The sequence below is a fragment of the Chenopodium album genome, chromosome 22 (genome assembly GCF_948465745.1).
Source record: "Chenopodium album chromosome 22, dcCheAlbu1.1, whole genome shotgun sequence".
Lineage (NCBI taxonomy): Eukaryota > Viridiplantae > Streptophyta > Magnoliopsida > Caryophyllales > Amaranthaceae > Chenopodium > Chenopodium album.
This window is the reverse complement of record NC_137855.1, coordinates 1959054-1986238: the sequence shown is the minus strand read 5'-3', so window position 1 is coordinate 1986238 and position 27185 is coordinate 1959054. Positions and strand designations below refer to the sequence as shown.

Below are 27185 nucleotides of genomic sequence, written 5' to 3'. Positions count from 1 at the left end.
TTTAAGGTGATAAACTTGTATTTTCTCCTACTTAAATACTCTTTATTAACAGGAAAGTAAGGGATAACTCAAGTGGTTAGAACTTTTCTCCCGATTTCAAGAGATTAAGGATTGATTCTCATCCCTAACTTAGCATTAAACATTCTATTACAATTAAGTTGAAAGATTTAGAATCATTTTGCCGCCGAATTAACCCTAAAACCCTCTCATGCTGATCATCAGTTCATCTCCTGCTAAACAATTCCTGCCCAATTTTCTCTCTCTTCCCCATCATCGCCGCCACCGACCACCAATCAATCACCGCATCGCAATCATTCGAAGTTCCACAACAATGGATTCAGCCGCAATTTCCAGACTCTCAAACATTGCAAGACACCTTTATCCTCAACCAGCTTCTTCTTCTTCAACCTCTTATCTTTTCAAGGTTTTCCCGCCATTTTTTTCTATATTGATTTTTAGGGTTTCATCAATTATTCTGTGTTCTTATCATGAAATCAATGAATCAAGGAAATTTCGATTGCATTTATAAGTTAATCACAATATTGTAGGGTGGGTTGATCAAAATTAGCCCAGAAGTTTCTGATGCTTTATCTCGTGGAGCAGCTGTTGTTGCATTGGAATCAACTATTATTTGTCATGGTATGCACCCAACCCCGTTCTATTGAGTTGCCGGCCCCGTCTTTTCCAGATTAAGGCTTTGATATTGTTGTTGTCATTGTATGATCAACTGAAAATCCCTTTTATTCAATTGTTAATTTGTATGGTTGTTATAAATTGAAAGTGAAATTATTGTTACTAGCTAGGAAGATATTGAATTGCTGTTCATACTATGGCTTGTTTAATTGAAAGGCAATTTGGGTAATTGAAAGTAAAATTGATCATGGTTTTTTCCAATTGTTCTTTGAATTTTAGACATCTGGATTTAGCTTGTTGGCCGGCTGAACTAAGGTCTTTTTGGGCTATCGTGCAGCCGAAGACTAATGTAGCTAAGTAATTTGGGTATTGAACAAGAACTATGGGTGGGGTTTAAGTTTAGGGTCGGGCCTGGTTAACTTTATAGTTTTTTTTTTAGTGTTTGTGTACTTGGATGTGCAAATGGCCTTTTGTGCCAGTCCGTAAGCTACACGCCAATGAAGTGAGCGAGTTAATTTATGGATGGATAGAATTAAATAAAGGCAATTTTGTATTGTTGAGTTATGTTTGCCAATATATGATACCATTGCTGATTGTGGTTTGTGTATGATGATATTAGGGATGCCCTACCCTCAAAATTTAAAAACTGCAAAGGAAATTGAAGCAATCGTGAGAGACAATGGAGCGATTCCTGCAACCATTGCTATATTGGATGGAATTCCGCGTATAGGTGCTTATTTTCTGATAATTTGAATTTATGCTTTACTCTTGTCTATAATGGCTTTGCATATAAATATAGTCAGTTGATGATTTTTCAGATGTCATTTTTATGTCTTTTCATATTGACAATTAAACTGAATGTTTCAACATATTCAACCTGACATCAATGCTATCATGGAATATTTTACCACTGTTAAGTATGATGGAAAACATTGAAGTGTTGTCTTTGGTCTCTAAGGTAACTTAAATCAAAATTAGGTCTCCAGATGGAAGAGTTGGAGAGGCTTGCTAAAACAGGAGCGCAAGTTCGAAAGACTGCTCGTCGTGATATTGCTGCTGTTGTAAGTGTCCATTGTATATTTAGCATTATCTACGTAACTTCCTTCACCCTCTGCCATCTACGTCTGTTTCTTTATGTATATGATTTTTTCTGAACACAGTACCTTTGTCACTTTTGTTCTGTTAGAATTAGTGCTATTCTTTAATCATTGATACTGGAACTTGTGCATGGTGATCTCTTAGGTAATCATACTTCAGTCTCCATTTTTTTTTTTTTCAGACTGTCCTTCTCTTTTAGGATGTTAAAGTTGTTATGTTCAAACGAAGTAAACCCACAAGCAGTGAAGGAAATAATTTTCTGTTAAAATACTTAGAAGATTTATTTATATATTTATTTATTTATTTGTACTGAGGCTGAAAGAAACTCTATTCCCGATGGAGTCAAAGTGATTTACTATGAAGCTGCATATGATTGATGCATTCCAGCATGGGGTCTAGCTAGGTATAGAGTGATATTGATACTAGTTTTAAATCTGAACATGCTTTGTGAAGTGCACCATGCTTGTTCTGCCATCTTGGTTATTTCTTAGCACTGTTCCGACATCATTTGTTGGGAAGAAATGGATGTGGAATATAATAATGAGAGCTAATCAACTTGATTCAAAGTTTAGAGATGACCAGAAGGCAAGCTTTTGCTCCAATTTTGTTGCCTAGCACCGTCTTATGTCATGGACAGTCATGGATTGTGCTCTCTGGAGAGTCTGGACCAAGAATACAATTTAGCCACCTACAAATTTTCCATCTTCTTTTTGAAAATTAGATGAATCAAATATAAGTATTTATTGTTACTAGTCTTATTACTGAAGCAATAATATAATTGCCTGTCAAAAAAATAAAGCAATAATTTAATTGTAGTTTCTTATTGTCTATGTTTAGTTTTATAGAACCAGCTGCCGGGAAACTTATTCATTAAAAGTGATTTATAGGTGAAACAATTGCAGTTAATCAGTTATCACTTGAATGGGCAAGGCTGTTGGCTGTATATGTTAGACTCCCTAGGCTACTAAAGGCATTAGGATAATGATATGTCATGGTAACATTGTCTCATAAATCTTACTAATTCTGACCTCTCTGTAGAGTATATGTGAGCTGCTATTACATATTTGATATTTGTCTGCTTAGTATTTATTTCCCATGTTAAGGAATCTAGACATGTCCTTATTACACTGTCTTTTACTGTGCACTGTGCTCACTTTAGCCTAGTTGTACTGCCTGCAAATCTCTGCACAAGTGTCAAGCTGCCTGAATTGCTGTGGTTGTTTTCTCAAGGATCATAGTTCCTCTCAACTCTTAGTTGTCTCGCTTGGCCTATAGTTTTTTCAAAAACAATTGCGCCTTGTAAATGCATGCACAACAGTTAGTTTTAGTCTCAATTGATGTCAATAACGGATCTCATGCCTGCTTAGGTTGCTGCTGGAGTAGATGGTGCTACAACTGTTTCAGCAACAATGTTTTTTGCCTCAATGGTCAGGCTTTTCCCAGAAGCATATTTCACTACACAGTTCTCTGTGTCCTTTCCTATCTTCAGATATTGGCTTACTGTCATGGTTGCAATTGCAGGTTGGCATTTCCGTCTTCGTGACTGGAGGAATTGGGGGAGTACACAGGCATGGAGAGCAAAGTAATTTTACTATTTCTAATGCCATGACAATTATACAAAACTTAGTATACTTGGCCTAGCATAATTAGGTTTGAAATTTAGCCATAGGGCAGCCTCATACTTCATATTGAGATTGTCAGAAATTCTAATAAACTGAGGTCTTCTCACTTTCCATTTTACTTGTTTTTTGCATTTATAATAAAATTTGACATTTTCGTTCAGTGTCTCTAATTTTTTGGACTAATTTATAATGGCTAAATAAATTCCCGCACATCTTACATTCTTCGTTAACCAAGATTTTAATGGAAGCAATATTTCTGCTATCACACTGCAGACAGCACACCCTCTTTAACCCAATTTGACCAAAGAGCTGTTGGAATAATGTTATTGCTGTTGACCTGTTGTTGTAACATCTTATATTGATTTGTATCTTGATTATGGTAAATCATATTGGCTGATTTCCTAGTTTGATGATGCATAATTTTGTTTCTAGTGCATCTGAAGCACCAGGTGTATTTATTAGCTTGATGGATAAGAAGTTGTTTTCAGAATGCTGTAGTGCATATAGAAGTTTATAGAAGCCGGATTTGCTTTTATAGCTCTATGTGAGATAGACAAAATCATTCCTTGTTAATGTCTTGTACCTGTTCTGTGTTAGCATCTGCAGAGGTTTGTCCATAACCTTCCCCTTCCACCCCCTCCATGACAATGCCTTATGCCGATGATGATAATTTGTGGACTTGCAATTATGGAATAGTTTCGATATGTGTAAAGGAATTTTATCTGTCAGCTTTCAGTAATCAATATTTTATTCCTGATTTTAATGTATCCTTTGCAGCCATGGATATATCTTCTGATCTTACTGAGTTGGCGAAGACACCAGTAGCAGTGGTCTCTGCTGGTGCTAAATCAATACTTGACATACCTAGAACCCTCGAGTATTTGGTGCGATACCTTTGAAAGATTCAGACTTTGCATCACTTCGCTGCGTATATCAATACTCAAGGTCTATTTTTATCCCATGTGTTTAATGCAGGAAACTCAGGGAGTGTGTGTTGCTGGATACAGGACCAATGAATTTCCTGCCTTTTTTACTGAAAGGAGTGGCTGTAAGGTACTTTTGGCATTCCTATATTTCCACTATTTTTTTTTTTTTGCAAGTGAACTATTGGAATAGGATGTTTGTTTTAATGCATGTGATATTGCCATTAAATCTTGTTTGTTATCTATGTTTCTTAGAGTTCTATTCTGAATAATTTAGCTCATACACAACACATATGTAGATTGTAGAGTGTACCTCATATACCTTTAATATGAAGATAGTGGCAGTAATGAAGCCATCAAATTTCCAACAAATACTGTTTGATACCTTTTGTCTTATTACTCCATTTAAAATAATTCACATCATTTATGTAGTATAGTTCAAATACCTTTATGATGAAAATAGTAGCACAGACATAGCAGCTTATTTGGCTTCCAAGCTGTGGTTTATAGATCGTTTTTCAGTCTTATTACTCCATTTAAAATAATTCACATTTTTTATGTAGTATAGTTCAAATACCTTTATGATGAAAATAGTAGCACAGACATAGCAGCTTATTTGGCTTCCAAGCTGTGGTTTATAGATCGTTTTCAACTTTTGAAGTGATTACATTTCAATAGCTATGGGAGTTTGTATGCATTTATCTGGTTTCCGTTAATTTTCGATCACATATTTTTTTCTTGCACACTGAGTGTAATGCACTTGAGTTCAGTTCTCCTGTAATATGCTGTACATGTACTGATGTACATAGCATAAACCTTAATAAATGTCACCTTATATTTTGTGTTTTTTAGGTTTCTTGCCGTGTGGATTCCCCAAAGGATGCTGCCCGGTTAATAGGTGCATGACAAATTATTTAAAAAAAACCATGATTTCTAATGCTGTACGGTCCTTGTTATTCATATTACTGATGGCAATCATTTGGTTGCAGAAGCCAACACAAAACTCAATCTTGGAACTGGTGTGCTAATTGCAGTTCCTATTCCCAAAGAACATTCTGCTTCTGGTAGCTTTATTGAATCTGCAATACAGAAGGCTTTGATGGAAGCAAAGTTAGATTTCTTCTCAGAAAGATGCTCAACTATTGATATAGTTGCTTGTAGTGTCCCTGTTTATTCCTTACAAGAATTCATTTGGAAATGTTTTCAGGGAGCAAAATATAAAGGGCAGCGCTGAAACTCCTTTCTTGCTTTCAAGAGTGAATGAGTTAACTGGAGGAGCTTCTTTGGCTTCTAGTATCCTTTGAAATTCTTTCAATATGACGGGGGATCGAAGTTGTGAAATAGTTATGTTTTGGTTCACAGTGGCTGACACGAGTCGAATGCCTAACTGGCATGCTTTTTACATGAGTTGATACATTTCCTTGACTTGCATCTAGATATCGCTCTTGTAAAGAATAATGCCACCACTGGTTCTAGGATTGCTGTTTGTCTTGCCCAAATGAGAGGATATAGTGATCAAATTAAATCTTAATGGACGTCTATGCACCAGGAGCTAATTGTGACTTGGCTACGGTATCTGACAAGGTAAGTATCTATATCTCAAACTCCATCATTCTGATATGTAGTCACTGTTTCTCATACATATATCATATATTCCGTGCTTATAAGTTTGTCACTTCTGATCAGTATTTGGGACCATGGATTCATGTTTCTTTCCTTAATTTCCCCCGTTTTGGTGGGCCTACGAAGTTATACTCCATACTGTGCATCTTTAGATCGACCTAAGCGTCTATAAATTCATAACGAAGAAGAGTATTGCAGGACATTGGCCTTTTCCAAGAATGCTTTAACTATAGATGATATGAGAAATCTTTAGGATGTCTGGAAATAGCTTGCCTTTTTTTTAAAGTATCAATTGTACGTCACTTGATAAAAATGACAATCTGACTATTATAAAAGGTCTTTTGTGAAATCCTGAAATAATTGGGATAATGTGACTGCTAATTCCGGATAAAGGGAGTACATTGGTGTGAATAGAAATAATCTTTATCTAGCTGATAAATCATTCAGCATTGCTGATATAGTTCTTCCTCCTGCAGCTAGGCTACGACTGTTTCACAAGACTCATGACAGAAGTTGATGGCTTTGACGATGCAATGTTCATCAGGGTGCATCATTTTCAATTCATCGCGTCATATGGCTGAGTGTGGCTGCATATGGCTTCATATGAGGCGGTTGCTGTCTTTTGCTGGATTGAAAACGATGAATCTTTCAGCAAAAGCCTTACTCATATAAATCCACTGTACAAACTGTATGAATTTTAGCTGAGAATAAATGTTACTCGTATGTTTTAGTGTAGTTAGAGTTAAATAATAACATTGGGGGTTGCATTTTTCAAACAGGTGAACGTGGGTTTCAACAAAAACTCCACTAAATTCATGTGATTCCAAAGACAATTGGTCATCCAAATTAAGTTGTTTGTCTGCAAGTTTCTGTATTCAAGCTGCATTTGCAGTCCCACTATAACTACATGTTTAGTCAGTCGGTTTTACAGCTGAACAGTCAACCTAATCATAAATATTTATGTATTTCTAACATTCCTAATCTTTATAGATTCCGTTTTTATTAAATATAAAACAAATATTGCGGATTAATCCAATTTTTGGCGGTCAAGATATACAAATTCAAATGCGAAATATAGATTTATACGATTACAATTCCAACTCTTGACTTTATGATTGTTATCGAGCTTGTTACAATGGACTTGTGATTTTGGGATTTTGTATTATGTAGCGTTTCATTGTGACATTAATTAGGCCTGTTCACGGATCGGATATCCGAAGACTCGGATATCAAAAATTGATATCCAAATCCGATTTGAAAAATTCGGATATCCAAAATTTTCGGATCGGATGCTTCGCATATCCATTATCCAATATTAAGTAAAATTGTTATGATCACTTTTCGAAATTGTACTACTTTTACCGTTTTTTTATCGCTAAGTTGTACAAAATATTTTAACAAAAATAGTAGTCCTTTTGCAATTAATATTATCATCAAATATATTAAGAATATTACAATAAGTTAATAATACAGGGTTAGTTTTATATGAACAATTTAAAAATTATATTATTTTAGGCTTTATATTTTGGATATCGGATATCCGAAATTCTGAAAATTAATATCCAAATCCGCATCCGATATCCGCCTTTTCGGATCGGATATCCGATCCGAAATGAAAACTCGGATCGGATATCCAAAAATTCGGATCGGTTGCGGATCGGATTATCGGATTCTCGGATAGTTTTGTACATGCCTAACATTAATGATGGTGATTCTCTATGTCTATATTTTAAAGCAAACTCACAAAATTTTTTCTAGTAGTGTTTTGATTACTCAAAACGCTATAAGTAATAGCTACCTCAAACGCTACCACTAAACAAGGCCATAATCAAATACTAATGGTCAAAATTAAGTAAATTTAATATGAATCAATTTGTAAAATTATGTATTTTCCTATTTATTTAAAATATTAAACTTGTTGTCATTAAAAAATAAAAAATGAAAATGTTAATCTTTTACTCTAGTTTGAAAAGCACTAATACAGATTCATGATCAAAATCATCAAAGTAAGCAGGATTTTAGATTTCACTACTAGAATCTAGTGTGACTTTTCTGATCAAAGAAAAACTTTTCTAAAAAAGCCAAAAGCATAATTTTTTTTTTTGGTACAAAGCCAAAAGTATAATTTGACTGGTCATATTTTGACCATAACTTGTTTTAAACTCATATTAAGCTCAAAATTTTGAGTAGATAATTGCTTTCAGAACTTCAGAATATAATATAAATTTAAGTTAATCAAATAATTTTAATAATTGATTTAATTTTGTATGATCTCATGTGAATGACTCAAAGGAAAGCACTGGTGGATTCTTATTCAAACTTTTGGCAACTGTTTTTTGCAAAGAAAAAAAAAAATAGAAATTAAGAAACTTTCTGATTACTCTTTTTCCTTAGAAAAATTATAGTTGAGGGAGCGTTAGATTTGCTGTCATTTTATCATGATAACTGACCCAAAAAAGAGAGAGCTATAGCTGGATCTATTCTGTAAATATTGGACTTTCATGAACTAGGCTACCCACATGGTTTTGGTGCTATGGCCCTCCCTCTCATTCAAAGAAATTAGGCATACGTAACAAACATGTCATTTGAATTATTACAAGACATAAGGTTACTTTTAGTCAGTATAGTTGGACGATAAGCTATATAATTCGATTATTCATTGTAGTGACAATTTAAACAAAACTATTAAATTTTAGATATGACTTGATCAATTCGACTTTGAGTAAAAACCGAGCCACGCAATTTCATTAAAACCGATCAACAAAACAAAAGCAATGCAATAACACATACAAGTCATAACCAAGATTACAAGTTATATAGATAGTGGTAAATGGTAATGTTAGTTGTAAACTTGTAATGGTTAAACTAGTGGAATAAACATAAACATAACCACTTCCAATTTCCAAACTAAAGTAGTTACCAAACAACAATATTGATCACTAGTACAAAACCATCCAAATTAGATGACAAAAATGAGAAATTAAACATGTTGTGTTGTACTAATAAAATTTTGAAAGCACACCTAATTAATTAGATGTCATTATAATCAGCTGCTACTACTACTACTACTACTCTTCTACCTACAAGAAAAACACATTGTACTAATTCTCTTCAAATTAGTCGGTGGCCTAAAAAGACAAAATTAATCCCCCTACATATACTTATTATTGAGTCTATGAATTGCTTGTTTGGACTTTTGCTTCAAAGTCGCAGTAAATGTTTTGTCTCATTCCACAAATTTTGTTTCTAGTACGGTTACTAATTTACTATGGTACAACATCAATCAATACTTTTATCCATGACTTTTTTTTACGCGTTATGGGTTTTATATGTGAAAAAAGTCTCTTAAGACCCGTTCTTATTGACTGAAATGAGTTTAGTTGAATTGATTGGACTGAACTGAACTAAACTTATTAGAGCTTAATTGAAATGAATAATTTATGAGAGAAGGAAATTAGGAGCTGAACTGAACTGCACTGAAAATAATCGCAGATATCTTGAATTTTTTCTTTATCTTGCATTTTTTTTGGTACAACAAGTACAATTTTTTTTTTTTTGGTAAATACACTATATAATGTACAATAACATTACATATATACTTCGTATTAAATAATATTACCTCGTACGAAAAATTACACAAGTAGTTTTTCCAAGAGGGTGAATTGAAGGAACCTACAATCGATGCACTCATAATGAAAATTAGGCATTGCTTAAAGTAATTTATGTGGTAGGTTATTCTCCATTTCACACGTATTAGTAACTCAGTCAAATTTCTTTCGATCAATATTTATGATTTAAAATTAGTTTTTGTGATTTTTTTTTTCCTTTACAAAACTTCTTGGTTTACATTGAAGACAAATTGAAAAAGACAATAAGTTGAAATGTGCAAAATCAGCTAATAAAGCTCCCTTTCAGTGACCTACAGCTGCTTAGCTTAGGTTATTTGTTTAACAAAACCACCCTTATTAAATTAGTTGCTTGTACTCCCAAGTTTGTGAAGTTGTATGGAAATTCCTTTAATTAATTCTAGGCTTCTGCTAAAAAAATCAACAACTTTAATCTTAGGGTCTGTTCTCTTTAGCTTAAGTTCAGTTAAGTTTACTTCAGTTCAATTCAATTCCCAATTTCTTCCTCTCATAAAATATTCAATTCAGTTCAGTAAATCAGATATGCCCTTAGTTTATTTATTTTTGTAATAATGTTTAGAGATAATCGTATTTTTACGTGTAAACTATACATAATCCAACATTGAACATAAACTCTCAAAATGAAGCAAATTTTTTAGGGATAAATTATGATGAATAATGGAACTGTCTTTTAGTGACAAAAGAATACTTCGTTTTTAGGTCTATCAAGCATCATCAAATATACTTTGTATATTGTTGAACAAAAGTATAGTCAAGTTTTGAACAAAATTTCTTTTAATTATAATCTTTCGAGGGAAAGTTATATCACCTCTTTCCTTTTATTCCATCCAAAAATACAATAAAATTATATTAAAAACCTAAACAAAAATTTGAATTTAATATACTTGTAAATTTGTAAAATGTAACCTTTTTTTTATTATTATTATCTACTTAAAAATAACTATCTATATATATAACAGGGCAAGTCATATACATGACATATAATATTAAACAATAAATAAACCAAGAAAATCAACCAACAATCAATGCCTGACCGTGAAACGAAATCATAATTAATACTGCATATTAGATTAGCTGAACCAAAACTATCGGGTCGATATTCACTTTCACGTGGACTTAGGAAAAACATGCATTATAATCCCTAATACAAAGAATAGGATTTGAATCAAAACTAATTCTCTAGAAAATATAGTTGCATTAATTTTTTTTTGAAACATATAGTTGCATTAATTCACATATACATTGTACCCAAAATAAAATTGAATACAAAGAAAAAAACTTGAAAAATAAAAAAAGTAGTTGGGTAAAAGGACAAAAAAAGAGAGTCCACAAAAAAAGATAAAAGTGGTATCTACTTTTGGAAGTATCCTTAACCACCTTGTCCCGTTTGTCTTAAATAAGGAGAATGGGATAAATACCAATTTGTATGTGTCTTTGGTGTGTTGGCTTTCAAACAAAAAAACCAATTTAATTATTTATTTTTTAAATTTATTTGATTGTGAGCTTCCATGTAAATTCCCTCTTCCAAACACAAAACCCCACTAACAAACAAAATTAGGGGTTTAGAGAGAGAAAATTAGAGAGAGAAAGTGTGAGTGTTTTGTTTGTCTTTGTTAAGGCATGTTTGGATCCAAGTGTTGATTGGGAATAAATTTGGGGAGCCTTTTTCTTTGGCTCTTTTCCTTGATTCCCAAACTCACTTCAGGTTAAGACGAAACCATCCATTGAAATTAAAGCCACTACCATATCTTTTTCCCATTAGACAAAAGTATATGATAGTCACTTTGGATTACTATATTTTTATTTTTTTAAAAAAAAATCACTTAAATGTTTAGTAAAATATGAGCTTAATTATCATTTAGAGTACCTCACTTAGTGGTTTATTTTATTTTATTTTTATACTTTATTAATTATATCATATCAGGTTAGATGATACCCTATCATTATATTAGAGATATTTTATACCTGAATATTATTAGTTTCATAATGATTTTTATAAAATGTATAAATATAAATCTAATGAGATCTCATTTGATATGTATTTTTCTTATGGATTGGATATAAGGTCAAATTTTAATCAAATTAAACCATCAGATTGATTAGATTAGAAAAATAAGTTTAGATGAAACCAAATAAGCAAAATAAGATGAATTAAACATAGCCTAATAATTTCAAATGTCGACTAATTTCGGTTTAAGTCATGTCATACCATATAAGACACTATCTGGTTCAATTTTTATTGTTTAAATTACTTGAAATTGTATGAAATTATCTAAACTCATTTTTCCTAAAATTATCTCATTTGTGTGTAAGATTTTCTAAAAGTGTTTGAAAAATGTACTCGGTACTTATGTAAACATTTTTTTTTTTTTTTTTTTGTTGAAACAATATTTAAACAAGTATTTTGTGTAAAATTATGTTGTCTAAATAAAATAGAGAGTAAGATTATACAAAAAAATTCGAAGTGAACATGTAAAAATAAAGATAATAATTGTAAAGTTTATGTGTAGTATGTATAAACTTTTTAATTATTCAAACAAATAAAAAATTAACAAGTACTACAAACTATTTGTCAAAAAAGAAAAAGGTTAACAAAAAACAACAAAAAATGAGGCTCTTCTTCTCATAAATTCCATATTCCTCTGTTTTTTTTTCCTTTATTTTTTTCATAAAAGAGTAGAAAGAAAGAAAACAAATGAGTTGACGACAAAAACTACTACCACGCATTGTCTACTAACGTTACCCCCCATTTGTTGTGGAGTTCTTCAAAGCTTCACTTCCTTCTTCATCTCTCTCTCTCTTCATCCTCCTTTTTCCAATTGATTACAATCAAAAACCCAATTTTTAGAGAGAAAACAGAGGCTTAGATAGAGAAATTCGAGCTATTTGATCAAAAAGTTGTCAACTTTTTAAGGGGCTTTTTATGGGGTTCGATTGAATTGCATAACCCAGAAATAGTTTGGTGTTATTCAATCAAATTTCACATCTTTCAAGCTTTTCATGGTAGTTTCCTCTGTTTTCTCCCTTTTCATGGTAATATCTGATCTATCTTGTTTAAGAAGTTTTTGTTTTTTCTTGCTTTAGAAAGTTCATGCTCTTTATTCTATCAAAAACCCTTGTTCAATTTCACCTGTTAAATCCCATTTCATATAGTTTGTTATTTGTTTGATTGATTTGGGTTATTGTGATTTTGATATTTTGGCCATAATATAAGGAAATCCCTATTTTTTTGGGATTGTTGGATTGAATTAGGATAAAAAATTTGTGGGGTTTTGGGGGTGTAATTGTTAATGGGACCAATGCTTCAAGATGATGGATCATCAGTAACTTCATCTTCCCCCCTTCAATTTTTCTCTAGAATGTCACCAAATATAGGTTCATCACATCCTTGGCTTAGAGAATTGAAACCTGAAGAAAGGGGTCTTTATTTGATACATTTGTTATTAGCTTGTGCAAACCATGTCTCTAATGGTAGCCTAGATAATGCAAACTTAGCCCTAGAGCAAATCTCCCACCTCGCCGCGCCTGATGGCGATACAATGCAGCGAATTGCTGCTTATTTTGCTGAATCCCTTTCTGAAAGGGTGCTTAAATCATGGCCTGGCATATATAGAGCCCTTCAGTTTACAAGAATGCCTGTTGTTTCAGAGGAAATTCTTGCTAGGAAGTTGTATTTTGAGCTGTTTCCCTTCTTAAAGCTTGCTTTCGTGGTAACGAATCAATCGATTCTTGAAGCAATGGATGGTGAAAAGATGGTTCACATTATTGATCTTAATGCATCAGAACCTGCACAATGGATTGCCCTTATTCAGGCCTTGAGTGCGAGGCCTGAAGGACCGCCTCATTTGAGAATAACCGGTGTTCATCAACAGAAAGAGGTGTTGGAACAAGTGGCTCATAGGTTAACTGATGAAGCTGAGAAGTTGGATTTGCCATTTCAGTTTAATCCTGTTGTGTGCAAATTGGAAAATCTTGATGTTGAAAAGCTTCGTGTTAAGACCGGGGAGGCTTTAGCTATTAGCTCGGTCCTTCAGCTTCATACCCTCTTGGCCTCTGATGATGAAACACTAAGGAAAAGTTCATCTTTAGGATTGTTTAATCATGTAAATGGGGCTAATGGAGGAAATGCTAATAGGCGTAGTAGCCCGAGTAATGATTCTGCTTCATCATCACCTACTTCGGTTAATGCTTCAGCAAAGATGGATGGTTTTCTTGCTTCTTTGTGGGGGTTATCACCGAAGATTATGGTGATAACCGAGCAAGATTCAAACCATAATGGGTCTGGACTAATGGAAAGATTGTCCGAGGCATTGTACTTTTATGCTGCATTGTTCGATTGCTTAGAGAGTACCTTACCAAGAGCATCGGTTGAGAGGAGGAAAGTAGAGAAGATGCTTCTAGGGGAAGAGATCAAGAATATTATCGCGTGTGAAGGTGGGGAAAGAAGAGAAAGGCATGAGAAGCTCGATAGGTGGATGCAAAGGCTCGATATGGCTGGATTTGGAAGCGTTCCTTTGAGCTATATGGGCATGTTGCAAGCACGGCGATTGCTCCAAGGGTGTAGTTGTGATGGTTATAGAATTAAGGAAGAAAATGGATGTGTTGTTATCTGCTGGCAAGATCGCCCCCTTTTTTCAGTATCAGCATGGAGATGTAGGAGGTGAAAATCGATACGATTTGATAGTGTTGTTGGTTTAGTTTGTTTTCAATCTTTGTATGAATAGTTTTGTTAGCTAGCAGATGTATACCAGTAAATCATATGAGGAAGCAACCTCTTTATGATCTTTTATTGTAGCATTGGGTTTGCCTTCTTTTATGTTTTTTTTTTTTTTTTTTTTTTTTTTTTTTTTTTTTTTTTTTTTTTGGGTTTCTTGTGTTTTTGGGTGTGTATATTGTATCAATTTGAGTATGTTACTCCTATTACCATTTTCTATGGTTGCCATACTACAATGTCAAATTGCTAACACCATATTCTGTGGGAAAAAAATGCATTTCTGCAGACTCAACTGCGACAAAATAACAAATAAACCGCGCTTATATGAGACCTGAAAACTGCTGTATTAAGCATCAATGGTGGTCTAATTGCTAACCAAATGCTAGACATCGCGATTGTATATTACAATTAGCCACAGATCTCTGTTCTAATGCTCAGACATCCTGCACTTAAGGTGTAACCAAATGCTAGACAAGTAGACAGCGCGATTGTATTGTTAATTAGCCACACATCTATGTTCTAATGCTCAGACATCCTGCACTTAAGCCTTGCAGAGTTGCAGGTTACATAACCAAAACTTGCTGGTTCTTAACTCTCTACATGTATGTGGATTTCCTAATACCCCTAGTGGATCTACCTACACTCAACTTGATCCTTCTTCACGGAAGGTATGTAGGCAACACTCCTCATCCGGAACTCGGTTGAGACTGCCTGTACAGTCCTCATCTTGGACAGCTCTCTTGCTGCTGATTTGGCCCTGCTCTGATTCAGGAGTTCTTGACTTCTTTTCTTGCAATATTTCCCAAGTTGTGAATTCCAAAGCCTTTGAAGGCCCAATATTAAACAATTCAAGTTTATATACTAGGCCCAAATTTATATACTGTTAGCCCAGCCCAATTTGGTGGAGGCCCAAACTATTGTTGCTGCATATTTTGTTACTCATTTTATTCTATTCAAACCCAAAGTATAATCCATTGGGCCTAAAATGTCATAGGTTCCTGATTTTGCTTGGGTTGTACTCTCAAAATTTTGCCTCTATATATTTTTTGAGATTCCTTGGATCCTTGTAAAGTTTGAAAATATCAATATACTTGTACATTTTAACTCATGTTAAGCTCTAACGATTTTAGATAGACAATAATCCGAGACGATAATGGCATATTCGTAATCCCTATTGCATTAGCTAATATATACTTGTAGATGATTATGGAACTCAAAGGAAAAAACGAAAATGAGAGCTCTTAATTCGAAATGTAATACGAGTACCCAACTTGGATAATTTCATTACACTATAGTATTTCATTACACTATAGTATATTACATATAATTCGTAAAACAAATTACATTATAACCGAATTACATCATGTAGATCGATCGATGCATCAATAAATTAGAATGAACCACAACTTAGGTACATGGTTCCATCATTTCTTGGGTAATAGTAGTAGTAGATCCTAAAAATGACCTTAAAATATGTAGTTAGATTTAAAGGAAGTACATACTACATACTATACTACTAGTGCTACTATAATAAATACTTAGTTATAAGAGTAGTTGAGAAGATAATAAGCAGTACTTAGAAAAATAAATGTGGTAATAAATTAAGGGCATTTAGGGCCGCCTCTTTTGGTCTTCCAGTTGTTGTAGCAAGGGCATAGTTGCTTGTTGCCGTACGTACCAGGTGGGACACACAGACATTTTGTACAACATTTGTTGCAGAAAAACAAGCACGGCTTCTTGTATGCTGTGGCTGAGCATCTCATTGTGCACCGAGGTCCACATTCTGCATTCCCGTTTATATAATAATGTTCATCAGTATAGTCACCGATACGGATACAGATACAGATACGAAAACATAAATATATACTTATATGAGTGATAGTCGACTACACTAACACGTACCAAGTATAAGAACGTGTTAGTGTAGTCGACATGTGTTATCAATGATACTTAGAAACTCATCTTATAGGGGGTTTCTCAATTTCATAATATGTCACGCTATATTATTAGTGTTACAAAGATATGATGGCAAATTAAACCTACCTTGAGGATGGAGGCTTCCTTGTGACGCACCGTACTGCATATAAATAAGAATCAAAAGGTTAAAATGAGTAATTTAATTTTGTCCTTTTTCAGGATATGGTTAGATAAATATTTTAGCCAAGTTTCCAACCAACGTGTACATACTTGTGTAAAAAGATCATTCTCTATTAAATGTCATAAAAGTTCACGGACAAAATAAATTTGAAAAAAGAAAGAAAGTTTCTATATTTAATCAGCAAAAGAAACGTCCTTCTAAGAAATTTACCACTTTTATGCATTGTAATCAATAGTGTTGATTCTTTAAATTAGTGGTTACGAGTACTTAATTCTATTTTTAGAGCATAATATCACCATTTCTTTCAACTTTATTACGAAATTATAAGGATTGTTAGTGTTGCAAGCACTTACCAGTGAGTGGCCACTTTGGGTTTGTGGTTGAGAAGATTGACAATAAGCCTGTAAAACGTAAAAAAAAAACACACATTAAACTTTAATATATTCCGTATTAGTGTATAAATAAGTAAATGTATGTAATAAAATGACACTTTGTATTGTACGGAGTATATCACTACAAGAAACTACGATATTAGTGACAGTTTTTACTAGTCACTAATTTAGTTGAATTTGTAATGAGAGAATAGACGATTAAAAAATTTTCATGTGTACGACTAAACAGGAAAGTAAGGATATATTGTACGTAGCATTACAAGTTATGTGATAGCTAGTAATGTAACGTACCTGGTTTGCTGTCAATACAATAAGCATCAAAGTGACACAAAGCAAAAGACTTAGGTTCCTTGACATTGCCATTTCTTAAGGAAACAAAGGAGATTTTTTAAGTGATTTTAAGCAAATTTTCAAAGAAGAATGTATGGGAGTGTGTTGGATGTAAGTTTTTGTGAAATGAGATGGTATTTATAGGCAATATATGATCTATGGTATTTACAAACTTTGTAAATTGTGAAAGTGACGTTTGACCAAATTGTCCTTCATTTTAGCAATTTATTATGGTCTTTTTGTAAGAAATATCTTTTTGGTTTGTAAAAACTTAACTATGTACACCATATTATACGAGTATCATATTTTTTGAATAATTTATAACCCAAGTAATTTTGAAAAAAAAAACCATGGGCAATGTCTTCAACAAAAAGAAATGTACATTCTTTATGATAGCGTTTTGATTATTCCATATTCTATTTTGTTCTTTCTTGATTGGAGAATGATGCTACACAGTATAGATATATATACTAAGTACGAGTAGTAATTAACATTAACTAGCCTTTTGACCCGTTCGATGCACGGGTTGTTACTCGGATAAATTATTTTCAAATAAAGGTATACTTTTCATAAATTGAAACTTTTTATATAGTATACAAAGTAATTGTTTCATTGCTAAAACTTAAAAAAAATGGTTAGAGTAGAATTTTGAAAGAAGATGAAGGATTAAGTATATATACATGAAGATTGTGGAATATGAAATGACGTATTAGTTTAAGTTATAATTTAAGTGTATGAGATGAAAAGACAATTTTGATTATAATTCATACTATATTTTATTTAATATGTACAAATTATGGTGGAAATGAAACACTTCATTTTCTTTCTAGAATTTCCAAGTTATAGAATGCATAAAGACTTGAACAAAAAAATTAAGGGAGGTGACATGTGGCATATGGGATAATGAGTGACTTGTGATGACATGTGTCATGTGAAAATATGTGGTTTGTGTTTTTAAATACTAAGTATAGATGTTTAGTTTCAAAATATTTATAGTAAGAAATAAATCAAATACAATCTTGAGCGTGACTTCATATATTCATAATTTTAATACAACTTTTGTCAACACTCAACAATCGGTCCATATCGATTCTAGTATAGATCTCCTCATATTAAACCTTCAATTGGTACGAATTAAAAAAATGATGCAAATTTTGTTGTGGATAGACAAAATATTCCTCTGGTTTTACTCTTAAATATTTAAGTTCATTTTAGGGCATTTTAAAAATATTTTGGATATGTTCATATGTAATAACCCTCATTAAGTGCATTCTTAATGGTGGGACAATCTTCACTAAGAAAACCTAAAAAGCAAAACAATTTAGTGATATTAATTAGTTATTTAAGGACTTTTCATGTATGTTAATGAAAATTAAATATATTATATATATATTGTCTAATACGAAGTACGAAATATTAGACTTAAATTATATTGTCGTGATTTATCACATTTTCCATATAATAATAATAATGATAATTATTGCATATATAATCCAAAGGATTGTGTTATGAGTAGTCTTTCGGAAAGGAGGGAAGTAGGCTCCCACTTGGAACATGTAAGTTAACCCCCAACCATATCTCAATTTGAAAGACCATCACAATTGGCAATATCAGAGGTATCATGTGCATATACCATCACTTCATACCTTGATCAATCCTCAACAACTATCCTCAAGGGACACTTTCTTTTTCCCACACAAAAAATAATTTAATTTCATATCTTAATTGTCCTTTTCTTCATAATAAAATTATTTAGACAAACTATTACAAACGTTAATTAAGCTTTTACTTATAAATTTATGCACGCACGCAATGTTTGCGTGCACAATTATAACTTTAAAAGGTGACAAATTTTATAGATATTTTTAGCTATATTATGTTTGCAAATGACGATGATTAGACATAATATAATTAAGGGATCAAAACAAACTGAAATGGAGAAATAGATAGTAAGGTTTTACAAAAATTGAAGTTCCAAACTTGAACGCCAAAACCTCAAGAATTACTTAATATAATGCATGTATAGGTTAAGAGTTCCCCTTACATAATCAGCCAACTCCGCCAATTTGTTTTCAATCCCTTTGGAAAGAAGCAAGGTTTGAGAAAGAAGTATGACATGAGATATCTATCAATTATGGAATTGAAATCCTTAACGTATCTATCATGACCTAATTTAAGAACAGTAAAATAATAGTAATCGATATGTAATTTCATCAAACATTATTAATCTAATATAAATTTGGACAATGTATTAAACTTTTATACGTAACTGTAACCGAAACCGAAAAACCGATATTACAAGTGGATTTGAAGACAAATGTCAATTTACAACAATATAGTGTGATAAAATCTTGAAACCAATCTTGTAAAATAGTGACAATAAATAAGAAGGAACCTACCACCGTTACATAATACAAGTAAGTGGTATACAAAAAAAGTAGGGACTTGTGTCTTAATGGGAAGTTGGATATTGTATCATCCATGTGCAACTATAAAATCCAATTTAAAGTAAGATAGCATGAAATTGGCCCATTTCCATGTGCTATCACATGCTCAACTATTTCGAGTTTTTGCCTTAAAACTTCTCTCATTTTTTGACACACACATTAAAGTATGACTTATCAGAGAACTATATTAAACACACCATGTGAATTTTAACCAGTACATCATTCATTCATATTATTATTGGCTTTTATTTTTCTATCATACATTTATTTTTGTAACAAATAATTTAAGTACACACCCTCGGTTTTTTTTTTAATAGATTATGATATGTATCTGTTAACGTTAAAACGTTTTTACATAAACATGGTATACTTTCTCTACTCTTTTATTAATGACATTATTTACATAATCACAATGTTTGATAAGTTGTATATAAGGAAAAAATCATCATGCAGGGTATTGTCTGATTTGTCTCAATGTCTATTTTCAAGCAAGTTGTGGCTTTTTATGATTGTTACTTGTTAGATTACTAATTATCGAGCTAATGCATTGACAGATGTGAAAAGGGGATATAAACTACGAGAGTATTTATTTAATTGGCGAAAAATCTCGTTGGAATGTTTAATCATGTATTAATTTCTAACAAATATAAAAATAAAAATTATTAGGTTGGTATGTCTGTTTGTTGCCCCCATTAATATTGCAAAGGTCCTTTTTGCCTAGCCTATAGGGAGGGAAAATTGGTTCTTCTTTTATGTCACAGTTTGCTCTATTTCTTTTCAGCCACTGGTTCTATTTTTTTGGTGTCAGTATTTATTATCTGATCTTTCATTTAATTTAAAGAAGATGATACTATCCATTTTTAGCAGCTTGTAGAGTGTCGGTCCTTTTCTATTCCTTCAGAATGTAAATTATTAATTAATTTGGCCTTTTTAATTTTGGTTTCATGTTTTCAATTGCAATATAAAGAAAGTTACAATTTTTAGGTACAATAATCATGACATGTTTATGTGAAGGAAGCATTTTCGGAATAAATTCGAGGGTGATATTGATTTCATGGATCCAGTACCATACGTGTTTTTGTTTTTCTCATAATAATGTAGAAAATAGCTCGCTATGAAATATACGAGTAATATTTATACACAGGTACGTACTAAATTTCTAAAGGTAAGAAAAAGAAATAACAGTAAGAGACGCCCTTCACAAGAGGATCAATATATTATGTTGGTGATCAATCATATTAGCTTATTGATCATAAGATTGCGTTCAATTAGTAAAGATGTGAACATTCTTGTCAAAAAAAAAAAAAAAAAAAAAAAAAAAAAAAAGATATGAACATAGAATGAAAATCTTCTGCTATTTGCCACTTGGTTTATTCTATATCAATCATCAAAACTCAAAAGATAGCATTTTTTTCCCTTTCATTTCTTTCCAAAAAGCATAAATTACAGTAGGGTTAAATCACATGCATCAAAACAATCATAGTAAGCTTTTAGTATTCTGTATTTGTGGTTAAAAAAAAAAGTGATAGACAAAGCCCAAAGGCAAACACCAGCAAAGTGAAAAATGCTGTTAAAGTTGTAAATGCAATCAATACATTATTCTGTACCCGAAATTTGCAACTATTGCTAGCAGCTATTAACACAAGCTTCACAAAGAGCTAATGCAGGCGCCAAGTAGCGACTGTCAGGAAAATAAAAATGATACAATGTGTACGCTAAAATAGCACATAAACGACATAGCTCAGTCACTTTATTTGATTATGCACACTGAATGTACACACCACAAGCATTACAAGTTTCGCTCCTTGGTGACTCTGTCAAGGAAACTGGAAGAAAACAGCGATTTTGAAGCTCATCTTCCTGAACCCTGGTATGGGGATCAATTCTTCATCACCCTACATTGAGGGAACACCTGTACCCTCTCAAGGACCTTACCCTATTAATTACCGACAAATCAAAACAGTTTGGAATATAACTATCACATCTACAACATCATTGTTTTATAAAAATTATGTACATGACTTTATTAACATGATTAAAAATCCTTCATCTGGCAATAGCTTATAGAGGAGTTCCTGAGGAAGATGCTCTCAGATGCTTGGCTCCATTCTCAGGCGCAAGGTGTTCTGAAGCAGCTCTCTTGGGTCTCAGCTGCATCCACCCAAGAAAAAAGAAGGCCAAAATGATTTTTGGAATACATGCCTAAAAGCACGCAAATCAGTCAAATAATACTAATCAAACTGGTACCTTCTCCTCTGCATGCTTATAGAAGTGTCTGATTAGAATATTTTTGCTCTCTGTACAGATAACTGCAACCAAGGTTTCCAACAGGTCAGTGTATGTTTCTGTTCCTCGGAACAGAAAGTAAGGATGAGTTCTCAGGTAGTTATTCTCCAGAAACAGGCACCCAGGCAATCATAAGTTCACAACATATTTACTTTAAAATATACTTCGTAATAATTGTAGAACTAGCAAAAATTCTCCCCTCAAGATTTGATTTAACTTTTTCATTGAAAGAAAAAAGAGGTTATAATTAAGCTTCAAGATTATCACATGCTTTGAACTGTACACAAAATTTAGACGAGAAATCTTGCTATAGGTTAAAACCAGATATTACAGAGAGATAAGACCTTATTGAGCTTTAAAGCTATATCTGACACTAGCAAAGATATTTCTTCACAATTAATATTACCAACTGATAGGTCAAATCTCTGGGGATTTATGTCTATGGATGGTTAAAGTAAATCAGATATCCACTGATCATTAATCAATCATACACTCCCTCTGTTTTTAAAAAAGATATGTAATCATCATTCATCACTCATATACTCCATTACTCCCTCTGTTTTAAAATACTCGCACCACTTTGACTTTATACACTATTCACATACCCTACTTTAACCAAATTATTTTTAACCAACACGTAAAAGAAATTGTAACATATGATGTAGTTTGCTATGGGACTTGCCTAACACATACTTTCAAAATGTCAACTTTATAATTTTAATTAAGATATACCCCGTAATTAAAGATATTAATGGTCAAAGTTTTGCATTGGCATACGTTTCCGGTCAAAGTAGAACAGCTAATATAAAACAGAGGGAGAATATAATATTTATTCATCCAACAATCATTGCAGACATATGTATTGATTTGTAAAGGCCAAGGTGTAACTGTGTAAGCTCCTATCCCTAGCCAGTCAAGATATGCAAAGAGCCAAAGAACATAGAAACAGGCAAACAGCCTTGGTGAAGATAGATCATACCTACAATTTAATGTTACTTATAATTGTAGCTTGCAGATGAATCAGCCTAGACTCCATATTATTCCATTAGCTACATAGCTTTCATAAAAGGTAATTCTTTTGCATATAATGATTGTTCCATTGCTTATAGATGATGCTACTACATAGATTCAGCTGTACATTCTTTTCTTATTCTTCTACTCCGTTTGTCCTTATCCATCTACTGGAAATACTTGCTTCCAAAAAAAATTTCACTTATTTTAAAATGCTACAAAATATCAAGTAAAGTACTAACAACAGGTTGGTGCTTCTCAACACCCCCCCCCCCTCTTTTTTTTGTCTCTTGTTTCATGGTATACCTTTATGTTGATTCATACTTATCTAGTACCTTAGTTGGTTTTCATGTGGAAAATTTGTGTAAGGCAGTTATATGATTATGCCAGACTTCCTTCCTGACCCATTAGTTTAGTTGATAATCTTCCATCTACTGCCTATGAATTTGATCATCCTGTTCATACTCTTTTTCCTTTGTACAACAGCCTCTCAAACAATTATCAGTGATCTTAAATACCTTTCTCCATGATTATCAGGAAGGATGTTTTAAAACGAAAATAAATTCTTAAGAAACAGCTTTTACATGAAAATGGATATGTTTACTCATGTTCATTTTACATTTATAGTGCTTCTAGATACACCAGGGTCAAAAATTACACATTATGAACACGCGGAATTCTGAAAGCACTTGCAGCTGCAAATGCATTGTTTATTTAACTAACTCCTTGAAATTGCTGTCATGTCAATATTGATATAGTCATTGTCTAAATGGAACAGGATGCAGAATGTCTAAAAAGATCAGAAAAAGGGTAGACAAAAACAAGCAATAACATATCTACCTTTGTGTATATAGTAGATTATCAGTAAACATTGTCACATATCCTACATGTAGCATCCAAATTTCAACTTATATTATGCAAAATTATTACTGTGTATTGTACTATTGTTCATTTACTGTATGAATTCAACATGCTTATATGATTAGGAATATAGAATTAGCAATACCTTGATCAGGAGGTGGAAGAGTACGACTGTGAGTGGGATGGTAGGTGGCAGGCGTCAATCTCTGCACATAAACAGGAATTAGTAGCCTATTAGAATGCTACATCAAGGCATGTGATGAAGGACTTCCTAATTTAAACATAAACCTTTCATAAATAAAATCAACAAGCCTTTGAGGCCTTTGACCTACTCAATGCTGGGCCCAGCATAAATTGCATCACGGGAAAAATTCCCAACAGAGATATACATTTGTTTGCTGGCTACCTTACTACGTCACAGGCTTCCCTAACATCAGGAGGAAACACTAAGGACTCTAGTGTAGGCAATAGGGTCACAGGTAGGATTAGGAATTTGGGGGTTCAATCACATGAAGTTTTACTTCTGAGTTCTAAGAAAACAACAAGAAAAGGAAGAGAAAACTGTAATTATGTACAGCATGGGGAGGTGGCAAATCATTATATAAGGTACATTGAGAATTTGAGGAAAAGAGAAGAATAACAAGCACAAAAGGAACTGATAACCAATAAACACTCTGTCAACTTCGACATTTAGAATCTCTCTATTCTGCAGATAAAGTTTATTTTTTGTTACCCTGACAATATCATTAAACTATTTATATAAGGTACTCCCTTTGCCTGGTGTGAAGGCCTCCTGTCTTTCTACTCTATCTAATGCTTGAAGTTCTACTATAATTCAAATTGAATTTGAAATTGAGAACTAATGGAAAAAAAAAAAAAAGGAGAGCAACCAAATAATGAAAAGGTGAAAAGGAAGTGAACCAATATCCTAATCAACAAGGATATGTGAGCCTTGCATCATCCTCTTCCTGTTACTCAGGTCATTCACATAGATATTTTTCTCAAAATCAATCTAGTATACTCTTCTGCCACACCCTAGGGATCCCAATATTATAATGTGCTCTCACTTTGTACTGCATTAAGTAACAAAATTACAATATTTTCAAAAGAATACCATAATAGGAGCAACTCACGTACAGCAAGTACTATCTATTTCTCTATGTTTTAAGACAGATAGTGATATTGCAGATGTACTCTACTCCACTCCACAGTTCACACAAATAGATTCCCATGCTTAAACTGAAGGTTTGTTATGAGGGAAACTTAAACGTCGAGAAAGACAGTGATAACTGGCTAACATGTATCAGAGTATGCTTGATTAACTAGTCGGTAAGGAACAATACCCCCTCCCCTCCCCCCTTTTGTGTGTGTGTGTGTGGGGGGGGGGGGGGTGAGTGAGGGTGAGAAAATATTTAAATGTCTGGTTACACACACACACACACACACACATCAGACGCTAATAAAATCTTGAACTCAAGAAGTCCTTATATACATGTCAAAATGGCCTCGAGAGCATATTGTATTATTACTAGGGTGCCTGTACAAAAGGTTTGTTTTAACATGCAAATGATGCAATTTTGCAAAGCTTCACAACTTCTAGTGCAGAGAGTCTGTTCTTCAATTTTCATTAACTATGCTATGGAGGTGTAGCAAATGGAATATAAAGGGGGAAGGGTACAGTAACCTTAAAAGACAGTGTACTATTTAAGGCAATTTCATTAAATGAATGACAAATCATTAGTGAAGTATCAGTCAGAAACATGATGCAACAAATCGATCATGATTGTCTTTATTTCATTTCCTCTTTACTCACTAAAATACCTTGTCGCAGTACTAGATATGTCTTCTCTATACCTCTCAACTTTCCTCTCAAGCCATCAACCTAGTTTTTCACGTGTGCCAGAAGCTTATATATATTGGAAAAACATATATCCCAACAAAAACAAGGTGTCAAGGTGTGAGTCATTAGCTAACTATCACTTAACATGTATATCGCTACAATTGATTGTCTTGATAAGTGCGGTATGTAGCTAGGTACACCATAGGTCACAAAATGTATTTCCATTAATCAATCTGGCATGTAGATATTAAATAAATCATACATTACATGAAACAATACAATCGAAATCCTAACTCCTTGTGATTGAAATCTTCTTCAGTCAAGATTGAAACTTGTGACCTGTGAGTGCTTAAAGAAGATTAAATCTAGCCTGAACCTAGACTCCAATCCCGGCAGAAATGAGAAGGCTGGCGCAATGTGGAAACATAGAGCTGGACCCAAAGACTTGTTTACACTCTCTGGAAGGAGACAGGTCACTCACCAACTCTTTTTATGAAGTTATGCCCATATTGGTCAAATTGTGTTATGAAGACCAAATTCTACACTATTAGTTGAATATTTGAAGGTTGTGAAGATTGAAGAGCCAATTCAATCGAATGCCTTTACTTCACCTTAGTTAATAAAGAAATGCTGCTCATTTCATCAAACTTCGTAAATAGCAAAATGAATTTGAGGTTCAAGCTAGGACTATCAATAATACTTACCTTTAGACTAATTGAGAGCCCTAGAAAACCAAATAATCGAGTCTAATTTACCCACAAAGTTCATTAACATCAGATGCAACTGCATATAATACTTACATTGGCATATAAAGAACAAATTTACCATCTTATTCTTTATGGTGATTATAAACAGCGTCTACAATGAAATCAATGACACCTTCATAAAATTTAACTGCGTCAACTGGGAATATCAAATTTTCAGAAGAAGCATCATATACTTTCTCAACCATTAGAAGACGGCCAAGTTTCGATTTTAAACCCAAATGAATTTCTCCGGCATGCTATCACAGCAAAACACATCCAAAGAAGGCCAAGTTTCAACCCCAAACAAACAAACTCATGGTTTATGCCATGAAATCCCTAAATTTGTCCAGATTGCAAAATTGAGTCACCCATTGTACAAAAGCTTAACTAAACAGCACTTAATAATTTGAATAATTCTGAGAAAATTATGATCATGCTTGCTAAATACAATTCCACAACAATGATTATTTCACAAATCACATAACAAAATCCTAAGCCAAGCATTTAGCAAACAAAATTGGTTCATTACTTGAAATACCCAGATGAGACACAAATCCCCATCATTCAACTAAAATAATTACAGCAAACCCAGATCAAATTAACGCCATTTCTAACGAAATCAAAAACAATAATTCAAACATCGATAAGATTCAGAGATGAAATTGCATCTTACAGAGGGGTTTGAAGGATCAGAAGGGCGAAGTTGGCTGAAGTTGTGAGGGTCGTGTGAAGGCCAGTCGCCGAACATGGACCCCATTAACTACGAAATCAACAAGAATCGATGAACTCAAAGAAACACTAAGAATTTGGTATGTTAAAGATAGGTTTTTTAGGAGAGATAATGAAAATTGGCTGATTACATGTTTTAATCTCAAGTAAGAATGCACTTGAATACTAAATTCTAGTATATTCCG

The 27185-nt window shown here is 33.1% G+C and overlaps 4 protein-coding genes across 6 annotated transcripts; 2 read left to right on the top strand and 2 right to left on the bottom strand.

Annotated features, from left to right (window-relative positions):
• The first annotated feature begins 164 nt into the window (after window positions 1-164).
• Window positions 165-6835, top strand: LOC145605337 (pseudouridine-5'-phosphate glycosidase-like). Of its 2 annotated transcripts, none has more exons than XM_081661374.1 (13): window positions 165-424; window positions 549-639; window positions 1253-1363; window positions 1612-1694; window positions 3099-3158; window positions 3253-3313; window positions 4131-4237; window positions 4329-4406; window positions 5129-5174; window positions 5266-5386; window positions 5484-5569; window positions 5713-5860; window positions 6380-6835. In XM_081661374.1, exons 1-12 carry the CDS (start codon window positions 209-211, stop codon window positions 5805-5807), a joined length of 1155 nt encoding a protein of 384 aa, XP_081517500.1. In that variant the 5' UTR covers window positions 165-208; the 3' UTR covers window positions 5808-5860; window positions 6380-6835. The 2 variants fall into 2 exon arrangements, with proteins under 2 accessions (XP_081517500.1, XP_081517499.1); XM_081661373.1 differs by having other exon boundaries at window positions 6376-6835.
• Window positions 6836-12237: 5402 nt separating this feature from the next.
• Window positions 12238-14356, top strand: LOC145604846 (scarecrow-like protein 3). The gene has a single exon (XM_081660821.1). The coding sequence runs from the start codon at window positions 12837-12839 to the stop codon at window positions 14208-14210; it is 1374 nt and encodes a 457-aa protein (XP_081516947.1). The 5' UTR covers window positions 12238-12836; the 3' UTR covers window positions 14211-14356.
• A 1200-nt stretch (window positions 14357-15556) lies between these two features.
• On the bottom strand, window positions 15557-17196 carry LOC145604593 (protein GAST1-like). Of its 2 annotated transcripts, XM_081660490.1 has the most exons (5): window positions 17042-17196; window positions 16712-16759; window positions 16304-16337; window positions 15860-16043; window positions 15557-15829 (listed from the first exon to the last, which is right to left on the bottom strand). In XM_081660490.1, exons 1-4 carry the CDS (start codon window positions 17111-17113, stop codon window positions 15862-15864), a joined length of 336 nt encoding a protein of 111 aa, XP_081516616.1. In that variant the 5' UTR covers window positions 17114-17196; the 3' UTR covers window positions 15557-15829; window positions 15860-15861. The 2 variants fall into 2 exon arrangements, with proteins under 2 accessions (XP_081516616.1, XP_081516615.1); XM_081660489.1 differs by having other exon boundaries at window positions 15557-16043.
• A 3889-nt stretch (window positions 17197-21085) lies between these two features.
• On the bottom strand, window positions 21086-27185 carry LOC145605702 (DET1- and DDB1-associated protein 1-like). The gene is made up of 4 exons (XM_081661773.1): window positions 26945-27185; window positions 23831-23891; window positions 21775-21836; window positions 21086-21678 (listed from the first exon to the last, which is right to left on the bottom strand). Exons 1-4 carry the CDS (start codon window positions 27026-27028, stop codon window positions 21589-21591), a joined length of 297 nt encoding a protein of 98 aa, XP_081517899.1. The 5' UTR covers window positions 27029-27185; the 3' UTR covers window positions 21086-21588.

What these genes read in the sequence shown, in the direction of transcription:
- LOC145605337 (XM_081661374.1), top strand. Translation starts at nt 209, where the DNA reads ATGCTGATCATCAGTTCATCTCCTGCTAAACAATTCCTGCCCAATTTT. An exon ending in ACACAGGCATGGAGAGCAAA is followed by an intron (nt 3,314 to 4,130) that starts GTAATTTTACTA and finishes TATCCTTTGCAG; the next exon opens with CCATGGATATATCTTCTGAT. An exon ending in GGATGCTGCCCGGTTAATAG is followed by an intron (nt 5,175 to 5,265) that starts GTGCATGACAAA and finishes ATTTGGTTGCAG; the next exon opens with AAGCCAACACAAAACTCAAT.
- LOC145604846 (XM_081660821.1), top strand. Translation starts at nt 12,837, where the DNA reads ATGGGACCAATGCTTCAAGATGATGGATCATCAGTAACTTCATCTTCC.
- LOC145604593 (XM_081660489.1), bottom strand. Translation starts at nt 17,113, where the DNA reads ATGGCAATGTCAAGGAACCTAAGTCTTTTGCTTTGTGTCACTTTGATG. An exon ending in TTGTATTGACAGCAAACCAG is followed by an intron (nt 16,760 to 17,041) that starts GTACGTTACATT and finishes TACGTTTTACAG; the next exon opens with GCTTATTGTCAATCTTCTCA. An exon ending in CCCAAAGTGGCCACTCACTG is followed by an intron (nt 16,338 to 16,711) that starts GTAAGTGCTTGC and finishes ATTTATATGCAG; the next exon opens with TACGGTGCGTCACAAGGAAG.
- LOC145605702 (XM_081661773.1), bottom strand. Translation starts at nt 27,028, where the DNA reads ATGGGGTCCATGTTCGGCGACTGGCCTTCACACGACCCTCACAACTTC. An exon ending in CTGATCCTTCAAACCCCTCT is followed by an intron (nt 23,892 to 26,944) that starts GTAAGATGCAAT and finishes GTTTATGTGCAG; the next exon opens with AGATTGACGCCTGCCACCTA. An exon ending in ATAAGCATGCAGAGGAGAAG is followed by an intron (nt 21,679 to 21,774) that starts GTACCAGTTTGA and finishes GGGTGGATGCAG; the next exon opens with CTGAGACCCAAGAGAGCTGC.